This window comes from Nannobrachium achirus (genome assembly GCF_963921795.1).
Source record: "Nannobrachium achirus genome assembly, chromosome: 20".
In the NCBI taxonomy this organism is placed as follows: Eukaryota; Metazoa; Chordata; class Actinopteri; order Myctophiformes; family Myctophidae; genus Nannobrachium; species Nannobrachium achirus.
Genome location: NC_137827.1, coordinates 57,776,771 through 57,791,423, shown reverse-complemented (window position 1 = coordinate 57,791,423; position 14,653 = coordinate 57,776,771). Strand labels below are relative to the sequence as shown.

Here is a 14,653-nt window from a genome sequence, read left to right as displayed (position 1 = left end):
GTTAGGAAGGGAGACCTTTTCAAGCGTCCGTTATGTGTCTCGTTGTACAGCTTAAGGGCAGCCGGTACAAAAGATTTTCCTAATCTCTCACATCTCCGTCCTGGGTAGGTAAAGCGGTCGTTTCCTCTCTTACTCCAGTAACTGGTGATCTCTAGATGGAGGGGGTGGGAGGAGTTCTCCAAGATGGAATCTAGCTTCCTCGCTGTGCGCACCCTGGTTACTTCCTCCACCCCCTGCAGAGAGGACCCAACGACAGAGCCAGTTCAGAGATGCGGCTGGCATCAACCAGTTTAAGGTAGCCTGGGCTGGATTCCAATTTCGGGCTTTTGATCCGGTCGGGAGCGGATGGCGTCCTACGTCATTCTGTAGTCAAAATGGACTACACTTTGGCAGGAAACACCAAACCGGAAACAGTTTTAACCCCTACTTGCGCATGCGCTAACTATTTGCGCATGTGCTAACTGGATTGAAACTGTTTCCGGTTTGGTGTTTCCTGCCAAAATGTAGTCCGTTTTTATTACAAAATGACGTAGGATGCCATCTGGTCCAGACCGGATCAAACGACCTGTTTAGTAAACGAAGACCAGGCAAGCCTGGTGATGCGAGGTTAGTTTAAGGAGTTTGCCATGGCTGCTGTGTCTGTTTTGTCCTTGCCACATGAAGTGGTTCCAGTGTAAATAGGCCAAAAAGCATATAGGATCTCCTTTTAGTTGACCTTGTACCAGTGATTTGTACTCATGAAACTGTACTTTTTCCTATGCAAACTTCTAATAAATTATTCAATCAATCAATCAATCAATCAATCAATCAATCAATCAATCAATCAATCAATCATTTGGGGGTTGGGCTGTAAGCTGATAACCTGCACATGAAAAACCCATACAAACCCATAAAAAAAAAAAAAAAAAACATTAAAAACCGAAACTCGCACACGAGCGCGTGCATGAAAAAATATCTAGCTACTTCTAGCTTCTTTTGGGAGAGCCACTGGCTACTTCCGTTACTGGGGAGTTGGCAACACTGGGAAGGTTCTGACAGTAAACTGCGACCATAAAAATTATTTGAGCATATTTAGCTTGCATGAACGGAACTGCCAGCTTCCCTTACTCGCCGTTCAGGAGTTGTAGTTCCAGACTCTAAATAGCATTCAGCGATTGTGGAATGGTTGTCTGGCTACGCAAGATTGCTTTACACTTCTGTACCTTATTGTCAAGTAATGTTTCAGTGTCCTGGTCTCCTGTAGTTATTGTTCCTTGTCTTGTCTCACTGCTCTATGATTGTTAGTTTCCTCCACCTGTGTCCACTTTGTCCCCCAGCCTATCACAGTGTTGATTGTCAGTTGCGTTCACCTGTGTCTATGTATATGCCCTTGTGTTTTCAGTTCCGTGTCTGTTCGTAAAAGTAAGGCACCGTTTTTCGTCAGCTCCTTGTGATTCCTATATTTTCCGAGTATTATAGCTTTGCTCCTAGTTCCTGAGTTATTTCCTAGTTTCTTCATGTTTCTGTTTGTTCCTGTTCCTCTGTTTTTTGATGAATAAACCACCTTGCATTCGAGCTGCCCTTATCCTCTGTCTGGGGACTTCACCATAGGTCGAACTCCTGGTTGGGTCGACAGAGGTTAGGGTTAGGGTTAGGTTTAGGCATAGTTTTGCTGAGGTTAGGGTTAGGGTTAGGGTTAAGGTTAAGGTTAGGTTTAGATTGTCGGACCATAGGGAGTTCGACCCAAGGACATGTTACCCCTCTGTCTTTGTACTGCGCTTAGGGTCCTGCACCTCTGACTCTGATTGTGACGGACTGTAAAAAAAAAGAAAAAAAAAAAGGTACAATGATGAACAATATAGTTATAGTTATTTTTATGGCATTTCTCCGTTGCTTTGGTCCGACTCGCCCCATTACTAAGCCTAACCGCACGTCGCGCATAGTCAGAGTAATGAGATGTCGGACTTATGGGCAGTCTCCCATGTGATCAAGATGTATGTGTCTGACTTTTCACATTCCAATTATCTATGACTGCATTCCAAAGATTGCAGGCCCTGAGCTCAAAGGAGCACACTTTTCTAGTTTTTAATTGGCTTATAGCCACACACACGCACGCACGCACGCATGCACGCACGCACACACACACACACACACACACACACACACACACACACACACACACACACACACACACACACACACACACACACACACACACACACACACACAGGTGATTTCAACACAACATATTTATTTGTTCACTTTTATACTGGCGTAAAGCCCTATTGAGATCGTGCCCTGGGCACATTAAAACACAAGCAACAAAATAACATTAGGAATAAATAAAATAACATAATTAAAACATGGCAGATAGAAAGAAAAAAAAAAGGATTTTCAATAACCTAGCAACTGAAAACATTGACAGTTGATGGGATCTGCCTCCAGCCCTTCTAATCATGTTTTGAAAGCATGATGCATAAGATGGTGTTGAACTTGTAAAGCTGCTATTCCTGCAGATCTAATAGCAAAATGTCGGGCGATATCAAAAGCAGAGGCATGGATTTACCTCCAATTCCTCCAAGCAAATCACACTTTGAATACATGGCTTCTAGATTGTAATTCATATAGGTGTGTGTGTGTGTGTGTGTGTGTGTGTGTGTGTGTGTGTGTGTGTGTGTGTGTGTGTGTGTGTGTGTGCGTGCGCGCGTGCACGTGTGCGCGTGTGTGTTTTAGGTGTGTTTATAACTCGTGGTGATGTTGGGGTCGGAACAATTGTGGGATCAGCGGTCTTCAACATCCTCTGCATCATTGGAGTGTGCGGTGTATTCGCTGGCCAGGTGAGTGTGTGCGTGCCATAAACCACATAAACCACTTTAGCCTTATTTGATACCTAGGCTGTTTGAAAACAGCCGATCTGCAAGCTCACAACGTTGTAGGCTATACCGTTGTTTCCTGTTGAGATTGGCACATTTCACCCAGGTCTTTTCATCTCACTCGTGTCACTTTGTCTGCTGACCTCACTCAGCAACGAAATAAACAGAATAAAAAAAATAAAACAATAAATCACAGGAGGCAAGCAGTGATCACCCCATGATGTGCACTGCAATGTAGTTTCAAATTCACTGCATTGCAGGCGCTTTATGAGAGTGAAAAAATAAGAAGACAAGTGTGACGTGTGATCTGGGCAGCTTGTCCCAGGAAATGTGCCAAGCTCAATAGGGAACAACGGTACGTATAATATGTATAATGAAGATTAGTCCAAAAATGCTAAGCGTTTTTTGGCAAAGAGATTTGGTCTTATACGATGTGTATCAATGATTCCCAAAGAATAAGGAACATAGTGTGTCCATTATCAGTTGAATAACGGACATGTATTCATTTAGGCCTAGAATTATTGAATGCTTTAACCAGTGAAAAATAGCAGATATACAAGCTCACAGCGCGGCACTCGGTGCCGCGCTGCGAGCTTGTAGATCTGCTATTTTTGAAAAAGTCGTAAAAATGTGTGCAAATCTTTGAATATATGTATTTTCAAAGCGAACGTTTGTAACTTAAATTTTGCTTCTGGGTGGTCCCTGGAACTAGATATTTTGAAATGGGGGTCCGTGGCCAAATAAATATCATTTTGGGGGTCCTTCACATGAAAAGGTTTGAGCACCACTGACATAGTAGTCTCTCAAAATGTTTGAGCACCACTGACATAGTAGTCTCTCAAAATGTTTGAGCACCACTGACATAGTAGTCTCTCAAGAACAGACTAACTGAGCTCCAGTTAGTTTACAAATATGGGATGAATTCTTATTTGAAGGGACGTTTGGCAACCCTGACCCCTGGGAAAGTATACATATGCATTGTTTCTTCCCTGTGTGTGTGTCTCTGTCTGTCTTTGTGCAGTGTTGACTTTCTTTGACGGAAACTATGACTAAGAATGTTTGTCGACTACCTTTTTTCACTGACGAAAAGGAAATTTAGGGTGCGTTCGGAAATGCGCACTCAATGCACTGGTGTGCCATGTTGTCGTTTGTTTATTCGGTGCACTTGGTGCGTTAAGGCCCATATTGCCACTGGGCCAGATAACAGATAAAAAAAATCTCTTTCTCCATTCAAGTGGATGGTAAGATACAGTTAAAAAAATATCTGTCACAGATAAAAAAAAAATAATAATGAAATTTTTTTCTAAGGAATGCAACAAATACAAAGAAATATCATTGAACTCAAGTCTCCATGGCATGAGTAATCAATAGAAAATGTTTGGGGATGGACTACTCCTTTAAGACAATCAAAATAGGGCCCTAGGACTAAAAGGACATCCAAATCTGATGTTCAGGACAGGTTGTTTCATCTCTGTGTTCAGGGGTGTCGCACCAAATTCTGGGCCCTGGGTACAAGGATTCACTCACATTTTGTGTTTCAACTATTGAAAAATAGTGTGCTCAAACCTTTTCATGTGAAGGACCCCCAAAATCATATGTCTTTGGCCACGGACCATCATCTCAAAATGTAGAGTTCCACGGACCCCCCAGAAGCTAAATTTGAGTTACAAAATAATGTTCGCTTAAAAAATACATAATTTATATTCAAAGATTTGCACACAGTTTCACGACTTTTCAAAAATAGCAGATCTACAAGCTCGCTGTACACTGTGAGCGTGTATATCTGCTTGTATATCTGCTATTTTTCAATAGCTAAATTATAACATAATTAAGGCCTCCCCACCTTGGGCCCTAGTAACCCCCCCCCCTTGTGACGCCCCTGTGTGTGTTCACCTGTTTAGGTCGTCCCCCTTACAAGGTATGCCGTGTTCCGTGACTCCCTCTGCTACACGCTGTCTGTGCTGGCTCTCATTGCTGTGAGTATACTGAACTAATCTATTGCAATCCACTTCATTTACCTATAGCCACATAAAAAAAAAAAAAGACACACATCATGCTTCACAAAACAAACAACAAACAAACGGATATGGATATATGAACTATACTGTATATCACAACAAATGTAGTTTGGGGGAGAAACACGTTTTAATTTATTTTCTTTCTTTTTTTGTGTGCCCAACCAATAAGCAAGTTATAAAATATCACTGCACCCCTGTACACATAGTACAATTTGTTGCCATTTTGCAAAACATAAGAATATAATGTATATGTATATATATATTGTATATATATATATATACATTTAGATTTAACATTTCCAGCTATAATTACATGTCCAAAATAGGGATACCAGGTTAAAAGTGGTTAATATATATTACGCTTTTGACATAGAGTATAATATAAAATAGAGAGCGGACGAGCCCCGCCCCCACTATCATTTCAATGCAAGTGCTCAGTGGCGTTTTGAAGCAACGGCTACATGCTAGCATGTAGCTAATCCAGGTGCATTCTGGGGGAAATTGGCCACTACCTAGTGGGGCCAAGCCCCCAGAATGCACCTGGAAAATGACGTCACGCTGCTCTCCGCTCAGAGGAAGGCTGTCTGGAGTGGAGGGGGCGGGGCCAAAATGCGCGTTTAGGCTGCAGTTCCAACTTTGGCCACCATCGGGGTTGCTTCAAATCATATTCACACTGCGGCCATCTTGGATCACATGACCACATGGGGTGACAACGCAGCCAATCAGAAGCTTCCGCAGGCGGGTCTTGCCTTACCCAACAGCTTCTGATGTGGTCATGTGATCCAAGATGGCCGCGGTGTGAATAAAGTCAATATAATAATGAGATTTATAATATACAGTAGCAATCAATGCCTAGTACTCAAAGTTGCTTTGTTTGCCTCTGTATTGAGAAATGAGTTTGCACAAAGTTATATAATAAATTAAAGATGTAATTATGTAAAAAATAATATAGGCCTATACATGAATTGTCGAAAAGCAGTCAACGCTCATACGTGTCATAACACAACACAAACTTATCAAATGCGTGTATCTCACAAACACAAGCAATAATAATCAATACTACCAACACACCCAGGGCCGGATCTAGCCTGTAGCACTAGGTGGAGCAGGAAGAAATGATAGGGGGTTAACCTCCAGCCCATCTCTCTCTCTCTCTCAATTCAATTCAATTCAATTCAATTCAATTCAATTCAATTCAATTCAATTCAATTCAATTCAATTGGCTTTATTGGCATGAAATGTTACAAATGTTGCCAAAGCACAAATACAATTATGACAACAAAACAAACAACATAACAATATAAATCAGTGAAATTACAGTAGGAGATGGTGCAGTAAAGTAAAAAAGTTGTATACCAGTATATGTGTCCTTCCTACTGCTTGTCCCTTTTCTTGTGACAGGAATTTACATATTTTGCAGCTAAAACTGCACATTCTTTCTGTTCTCCCAAAAGGAGTGGCAATTTCTCTTTTTCTGTCATATTTCTGAATTCTGGGCAAATTATTTCCATTTTTGGGAAGAATTCCTCCCTAATGTTTGTGTACTTTTTACATTGTGTTAGGAAGTGTAATTCTGTCTCTACAGCTCCCTCGTCACAATGACAGCACAGCCTCTCCTCTCTGGGCAGCCAGGTCTGTCTGTGTCTGCCCTTCTCTATCGCCAAGCCATGATCACTCAGTCCGTACATTGTCAATTACATTGTAATACATTCTCTCTCTCTCTCTCCAAACAAAGAGCCAAACAAAAGTGTCCATTGGTCAGTACAACAAAATAAAACAAAAGGTTCATAGTATGTTAATGAATAATAATGTGTGGGTGTCACTAAATCCTACTTGTTTCACAGTTCATCAGTGTCACTCACTCAACTCCATTTGGGAGCCGCCAAATGTTAATAAAAGATACTTTATGAATGTATTTCCTCTTCCTTTCAGATTATATACGATGGACAGGTTGAGTGGTGAGTATAACTTTCGTGTGCGTGCGTGCGTGCCTGCGTGCGTGCCTGCGTGCGTGCGTGTGTGTACGTGGGTGTACATGTGTGCCATTTGTTTTGAACTGAATTCTGGGCATCACATCCAGTATGTAAGTCATCAGTATATTGGTATTGATTGACAGGACATTGATCACCACCATGCTGCATCTGCAAGAATGTATGGACAACAGATGTTCCGTTTGAGGCCTTATTAATTTTTTACAACGTGCACACATTAGCAAGAGATGAGGATTCAAGGTTGCTTTTTGAGCGGTGGTCACACCGTCTCCATAGCGTGGCCGTGTGTGTATGTGTGTCTGTCTGTATGTAGCCTCTGTGTGTGTCTGTCTGTATGTAGCCTCTGGTGTAGCCTGAGTACCCTGGGTGACCAGAGAGGTGCGTCTAGCCTGCCCTGAGCATCAACTGCAATACACACACACACACACACACACACACACACACACACACACACACACACACACACACACACACACACACACACACACACACACACACACACACAGGCACCCCCCCCCCCCCCCCACACACACACACACACACACAATTCAGAACACATAGAATTCATAGATATAGAACACAGAATATGTACAGTACAGTACAGTTAGGTACAGTATACAGTACAGTAAAGTACAGTAAGCTAATACGCAGTTATTACTGTTGTTTGAGCACGCCCGAGTTTTTTCAAAACTTTTTTTTTCCAAATCTTTTTTTTTTCAAAACCTTTTTTTTTCCAAAAACTTTTTTTTCAAAAAACTTTTTTTTTTTCAAAAAACCTTTGTTTGGGTAAACCACCGCTCAGTTCACACGGGTGTGATTTTTTATTTACAATTATAAGCGAGCGCCGTCCGAGTTACGTCCCGATAAGGACAGAATCGAAAAGAGTTAGGGTCCAAGTGCACACACTGCGGAGCGCTCCCTATACCTCCGGTTCAGCCAATCACAAGCCCCAGCCGACAAGGCATCTCCTATATCAGTAGTTCTCAACCTGTTGGTCGGGACCCAAATAATTTCGAGGGGTCCCCAGGTTCATACTTAATGTGCAACATTGTTTTCTCACGCAACAGTAAATGAACCAACATACATTTTAAGTGTATAGAGGGTATCTGCACATTTCTAAAGTGACAATTCAAGGACCTTTAAGACATTTTTAATATACATTGGCCAAATTGTCAAATATTAGAGATAGAAATTGTGAAAATAGCCGATCTACATGCTCCCAACGCCTCGCAACGGCTATTTTCACAATAGAACCGTGTTAAACTAAATGTAATGCCTCAACTCTTCCAACTCCAAGTAGTGCTGGTCAGGGTAGGGGGGTCCCCAGTTCAACAATGATTATTTTGGGGGTTGCGGCCAAGAAGTTTGAGTACCACTGTCCTATACGGACACAATAATCTCCCCCCAGGTACAGTACTTGGCCATTTGTCCGTGCATGGACATATTGGTGACCCCTGACAATAGTGCTGGCATCACTAACTGACTGCAGCCACACGAAGGCTGACAGACACATGCAGGGGTGTCGGACCAAATTCTGGGCCCTGGGTACAAGGATTCACTGCGGGCCCCCATGAATGTTCTTCATAGGGGTAAATGGGTTAACCCATTTAGACTGGGGACACATTATTTTGTGCTTTAACTATTGAAAAATAGCAGATAGATACAAGCTCACAGCATGGCACGCTGCAAGCTTGAAGATCTGCTAAACCTATGTTTCTATGTCAGTGGTGCTCAAACTTTTTCATGTGAAGGACCCCCAAAAAGTTATGTATACATCTCAAAATATTTAGTTCAAAGATTTTGCGCACATTTTCACAGCTTTAAAAAAATAGCAGATCTTCAAGCTGGCAGCGCGGCACTCTGTGCCGCGCTGTGAGCTTGTATATCTGCTATTTTTCAATAGCTGAAGTATAAAATAATTAAGGCCCCTCCACCTTGGGCCCTGGTAACTCAGTCCCACTTTCCCCCCCTTGTGACGCTCCTGGCTGCGCTGTGCATACACCTATTGTTCTGTTTTCCCATAGACTCTCATCACAAAGAACGTAAAAAAAAGATGTTACATATTTCAAAAAGTATCAAAGAATGTGAATACATCCGCAGGACACCATGCATGAAAATAGCCAAGTTTATACAGAGTTTCTAGCTCAAAGTATGTGGAAGTAGTTATAGAATCACAAAAAAAGTGGGAGAAAGAAAGAAAGAAAGAAAGAAAGAAAGAAAGAAAGAAAGAAAGAAAGAAAGAAAGAACGAAAGAGAAGAGAGCATTAGTGTGTTCACTTCTCAATAAGCCCTCTCAAATGCTATGTCCTCATTGTCTTTGTGAATGAATAAAGCCTGGGTTATAACTTAGTTGTACACGGGTGTCACACAACATCGGGGGGAAAAAAAAGGTGTTGCAGTGCAACGCCTTGTGAGCTTGTAGATCTGCTATCTCCGGTGCGTGGCACCGCCACCACACAAACCAAAAGTACATCTCGGGCACTACAGTATAGATAGATAGATAGATACCTTTATTATCCAAAGGGGGAAATTCAGTTGTCCAGTTGTCCACAGCAGTATACAATTATTTACAAAGTAGGAAAAGATAGATTAGAGTAAAAAACAAGAGCAGTACAGTACCAAAAAAGAGAAGGTGCATCAATAGAGGGGGCGAATTAAATATAAGTATATCATAAAGTGTCTTACAAAAAAGAGACCAAAGCAGTCAATGCTAGTTAGTAGTGCAACAAGGATCTCACTGTCATTGTTAAACAAGACAAATACTCAGAAACTACCAACTACCAGTATGGGTATGTAATAAACAAATTGTCGACACCGGACATTTTTTCCCGGGTGCCTTCGGTATCCAAGCTCGGCGCGGCTCTATAAGTCCTGACGAGGAGTGTGTTCCTATTCATGGGGACCTCAGTCTACCTGAGGCTTCAAAGCACCTCGCGGTGACAGAAGCAGGACAGGGAACAGTGCTGCTGAGCAACACGCTGACACCAAGAATTTATGTTTTTTTCTCATTCAGGTGGGAGAGTCTGCTGCTGGTGCTGATGTATGCTGGATACATCCTAATTATGAAGTGAGACACGCACGCACGCACGCACGCACGCACACACACACAAGTGAATGGCATATCGAGTTGCAAATCGAGTGGCAAAGTGAGTGACAAAGTGAGTTCAATGTTGTTTAACTGAATCAGATAGGACTTTTCTGTTTGGATGTATGGGCTGTCAAGGCCAGAAAGTATTTTTTTGCCACTCAGTGGGCAAAAAAGTGTGCATAACTTCCGGGTATGATGATGATGTCACGCGCATACCCTCTATAGTCTTAATGTTACCTAGTTTCCCTTTAAGTATTTATAATACATTCCTCTTTAAGTTTGAATACAAGTTTCTAGGTGACAGTATGAAAGAGAAGAGTCTTCAAAGTTTGGTGAAGAATATACTGTAATTATACTCAGGGACCCCCCAGTGAGCCAGCTAATTAAGAAGCAGGGTGTTAATTCCTGTGCCGTCATACAGCTGCAGTACAATGCAATGTGTTGACGGCTCATACCGGGAGTTCTTCATATTAGGTAGGCTATATATAGTTTCTGTCGGGTAGAAACCTCATGCTGTCCGTCCAAAACTGTTACTTTTCAGCGACAATATTGCCCTTTGGGAGGTACATTAAATCCATGCATCTACTTTTTACATTAAATCCATGAAAGATACCTAAAATTGTCTTCTAAATCCTAATGGTTTAATCCTGAAAAACCATAACCATAACAACGCATATGTCTCTATTTTGGGAACATTCCCTAAAATATAGATCATTTCATTGAAATAATGTTTCCATTTGTATAACTAAGTGATCTGATTAATTCATTGTTGCATCCCTAGACAGGACAGCAAGGAACCTAAACATTCTATAATGTCTTGTTATCTTTGAACGATGTGCCAACACTGTCTGTGTGTGTGTGTGTGTGTGTGTGTGTGTGTGTGTGTGTGTGTGTCAGGTTCAACAGTAGCATACAGCGCTACCTATCAGGAGGCCGGAGGAAAAAGACGGCAACAGAAAACGGCAACGCTGCCTTCAACCCTCTGGAGGATGGGAACAACGATCACTATGGAGACTGTTACCATGGCGATGACCCCAGCAAACCCCTGCTACCTCCAGGTAAGCCAGTCACAACAGGATGTTTGTAAGAGAATGGATTAAAAAGTGAAAAGAGGAAGAGAAAACAGTGTTGTAAAGCAGGGGTCTTCAACGTTTTCAGGCCAAGGACCCCTTAGCAGAGCGAGAGATGACGCAGGGACCCCCTCTACATATTGTAATGTGTGACGGAGATTTTCATCGATTTCATAGAAAGATTCATAGACTTGTTTAACACTTTACCACTATTACGATTAGTAATAGTGGATAGTAATAGTAATAGTGACAATTTAAGATGTTAATCTTAAATCGTTAATCAAGTAAACTTGACCTTTCACTCAGTACTTTGTCTGCTTCTTCTTTACCTCTACACCAAACCTATTTGCCAAAAATAGCTGATCTACAACGCAGCGCAAGGCGTTGAGAGCTTGTAGATCTGCTATTTTTGGCTAAAGTTCTCCTCAAGAGTATGCCAGGGTTCAAGTTGTTCATTAAAATAATTATCTTATCACACAAGGATTTGGCAGCCCCCCTGTAGTAACTCTGAGGATCTCCTAGGACCCCCTGTTGAAGACCCCTGTTGTAAAGAAAATCACACCCGTGTGAACTGAGCGGTGGTCCCCCCCCCCCCCCCCCCCTTCCCCCCTGTGTGTGTGTGTGTGTGTGTGTGTGTGTGTGTGTGTGTGTGTGTGTGTGTGTGTGTGCGCGTGTGTGTGTGTGTGTGTGCCTGGTCTGGCCTGGCCTGAACAACAGTGCCCCTCCCTTAACATGTGTGGTCAGAAAAGGTTACTGCAGGCTACAGACAGACAGACAGACACGCAGACAGACAGACAGACCCACACACACGGCCACGTATAGGAGCGTTGTGACCACCGCTCAAAAAGTGCATTGTAAAGAAGCACTGCATCAGGCCATTAGGACATTCCTCAGTTCTCTGCACCAAGCCACGGTGTACTGCTGCCCTCTTCTGGACACTATATAGAAATGTATTTGACCCTGCTCCTGTTTTTTCTGTCCTTCTGGGAAGTTAATTGCATTTAAGTGGCATCCTTGACCTTCTAATCTGTTGTTTAAAGTCACGTACATTTACGTACATTTTTCAATCATTTTTTATATATATATTTATATATATATAGGTATATTTTACACAATAAGAATTGCACATGAATGTGTTTTTGACAATCTATCTTAAACACAAACAAAAAAGTTTGTCGTGTGTCTGCCCCCTATACTCACAGGCACCAAATGCATGTATTTATGTATTTATGTATTTTTAAGTTATTGCAATGTTGACAATTCTGCACATTAGCAATAGAATTTGTTTTGGAGCAAATTATATTGCTAATGGAGTACTTCTGTGTTTTTTTTTACAGACCAAAGACATGGAGTTTCTAGAGTTGTCACCAAAAATGACTTAATATTACACAGTATAACTATAAAAAAGACTAATATATCACTAACCGTACCAGAAACTCATGGGACATTTAAGAAAAAATAAAAAAAATAAAAAAAATAAATAAAAAAGGCTGTTCTTCCTCAACTACAAAAATTCAGTCATAGGAATTTCCCAACTAATTGACTAGTTGGTTTAATTTTTTAATCTTTGACGCAACACACAGGGAGCAGCAGGGCATTCCAAAGTGTCGGCCCGGTCTCCTTTTGTTTTTACTGTAACTGACATTTAAGGCCACGGCTACACAAATCTGGATATTTCTGAAGCTGGACATGTCTTTGTGCAATTGGGGCTTGCAGCCACACAAAGCTGGTTATTTCGGCCGCTAAACTGGATATTTTTTAAACCATATAATTCACTGGATCTGTGTAGGCATGAAAACCGGAGTTGCTCTGAAGACGATGACGTTAAGTGCATGCATGAGTGCACAGCTCATGCATGTGAGAGAGAGAGAGATAGAGAGAGAGAGAGAGAGAGAGAGAGAGATAGTCACAACACACACGCACACGCACACACACACACTCTCTCACACACACACACACACACACACACACACACACACACACACACACACACACACACGGACACACACACACACACACACACACACACACACACACACACACACACACACACACACACACACACACACACACACACATGCACAACCCATAGAGAATAATATATATATATAATATAGAGAGCGGATAGTCCCGCTCCCAGCTATTCCTTTCAATAAGTTGCTCAGTGGTGTTTTGAAGCACCAGGAAGAAGCTGAATCCAGGTGCATTGTGGGTGTACGGAATTTTACCGAAATAGGGCTATTTCTTCCTATCTTGGGAGTGTGAGTATCCCTCCGTAAGGGAGGCTTGGTGGTCAGTGGTTTAGGCATGAAACCACTCGACGGTTATGTCCTACAATAAATGATTCACAAACAAAATGACGTGTCTTAAGCCTTTATGCCTTGCACGCACGCATTCACACACAAAACACACACACGAATAAACCCTGAATTAAACTGGAGTAAGAAAGAAGTAAAATAAATCGCCAATCTGCGCATAAGTAGCATGAATGCTATTCTTTGTTCATGTTGACTGTAGGTCAGTTGTCAGGTAATTTTACTGTAAGAAAATAGAAAAATAAACACACTTAGCAACCGATTAAGAGCATGGAATCTACTGACAGTGAAACTTGTAGTGGGAACACTGGAGTAACATTATATTACACATTATATTTGCAAATTGTTTCTCTACATACCATCTCCCATCCACCGTCCTCCAAACCTTTCTTCACACTAACTTACATAAAGTATTGACGCATGCGCATAAGCCCCTGTAGAACGTGTATGCACAACTTCTTTTAGACGCTAGATGGTAGCAACTCCCCATGCATTATCTCAACCCTGGGCGAAAGTTCCACACCTCCCACTTGGGCTGTGTAGTAAACAAACAGGCCACACATACCGTAGCAAATATGAATAATATGAGAATATGAGAAAGTAACAAAAGTAACTAGTTAGCTGTAACTTCAATAAGTCCTAACTACGAAAATATACAGAAAATACGAACAAATTTGTCCACGCAGGCACTTGTGAAATGTTTTGCACACAAAAGATTAAGGTGGTTAATTATAGCTGAAATGAAGTAACCTTAACCCTACTTAACACGTTGCAAGCCGCGGCAGAACCCTCTGAACAGAGGTAGCGCCGAAGAAATAAGCCATTTATTTACAAACATGTTTTAAAAAAACAAAGCCCACATGATAACAACACGTAATGGAGTGCTCGACACAGCGTACATATTCATCCTGCAGAGGTCGGCGATCTTACTTTGGCGAGGCGGAGGGGAGATCAATTCCATTCGTTTACGTGCGGCGAAGCAGGGAAAGGAGCGATAGAGAAGCGGCGCCCGAACGTGATTGAAACCGCGATCCACGAACAGAGACAAAGACCAGCCATCTTGTTTGAGCTTCTTGTTGAGTTTCAACACTGGGGAGAGGATGAGGACACGCCTGGCCAGCCATCCATCCAGAATGTGAGTCAACGGCGTGGCCTGCTGGATATTATGAGTATCACACCCAGCACCAGAAAATGACTGTCAGAGCATATTAACCGTTTCAGATAGCTCCAAAAAGACACAGAGAAGAATTTCCGATGTTTTTTTTTTTTATTATTATAATTTATATCAAAAGTCCGGGAATAGACGTGTGGCTGATGGG

At 41.9% G+C, this 14,653-nt stretch overlaps 1 protein-coding gene across 1 annotated transcript in view; it reads left to right on the top strand.

Annotated features, from left to right (window-relative positions):
- Positions 1–14,653, top strand: part of LOC308306269 (sodium/potassium/calcium exchanger 4-like) — a gene marked incomplete at both ends in the record, with an annotated part of 64,339 nt that overhangs the window by 24,523 nt on the left and 25,163 nt on the right. The window contains 4 exons of the mRNA XM_080751168.1: positions 2,713–2,816; positions 4,754–4,828; positions 6,803–6,828; positions 9,875–9,928. Of these exons, the coding sequence (XP_080607294.1) occupies positions 2,713–2,816; positions 4,754–4,828; positions 6,803–6,828; positions 9,875–9,928 (259 nt within the window). The remainder of the gene's footprint in view (positions 1–2,712; positions 2,817–4,753; positions 4,829–6,802; positions 6,829–9,874; positions 9,929–14,653) is intronic.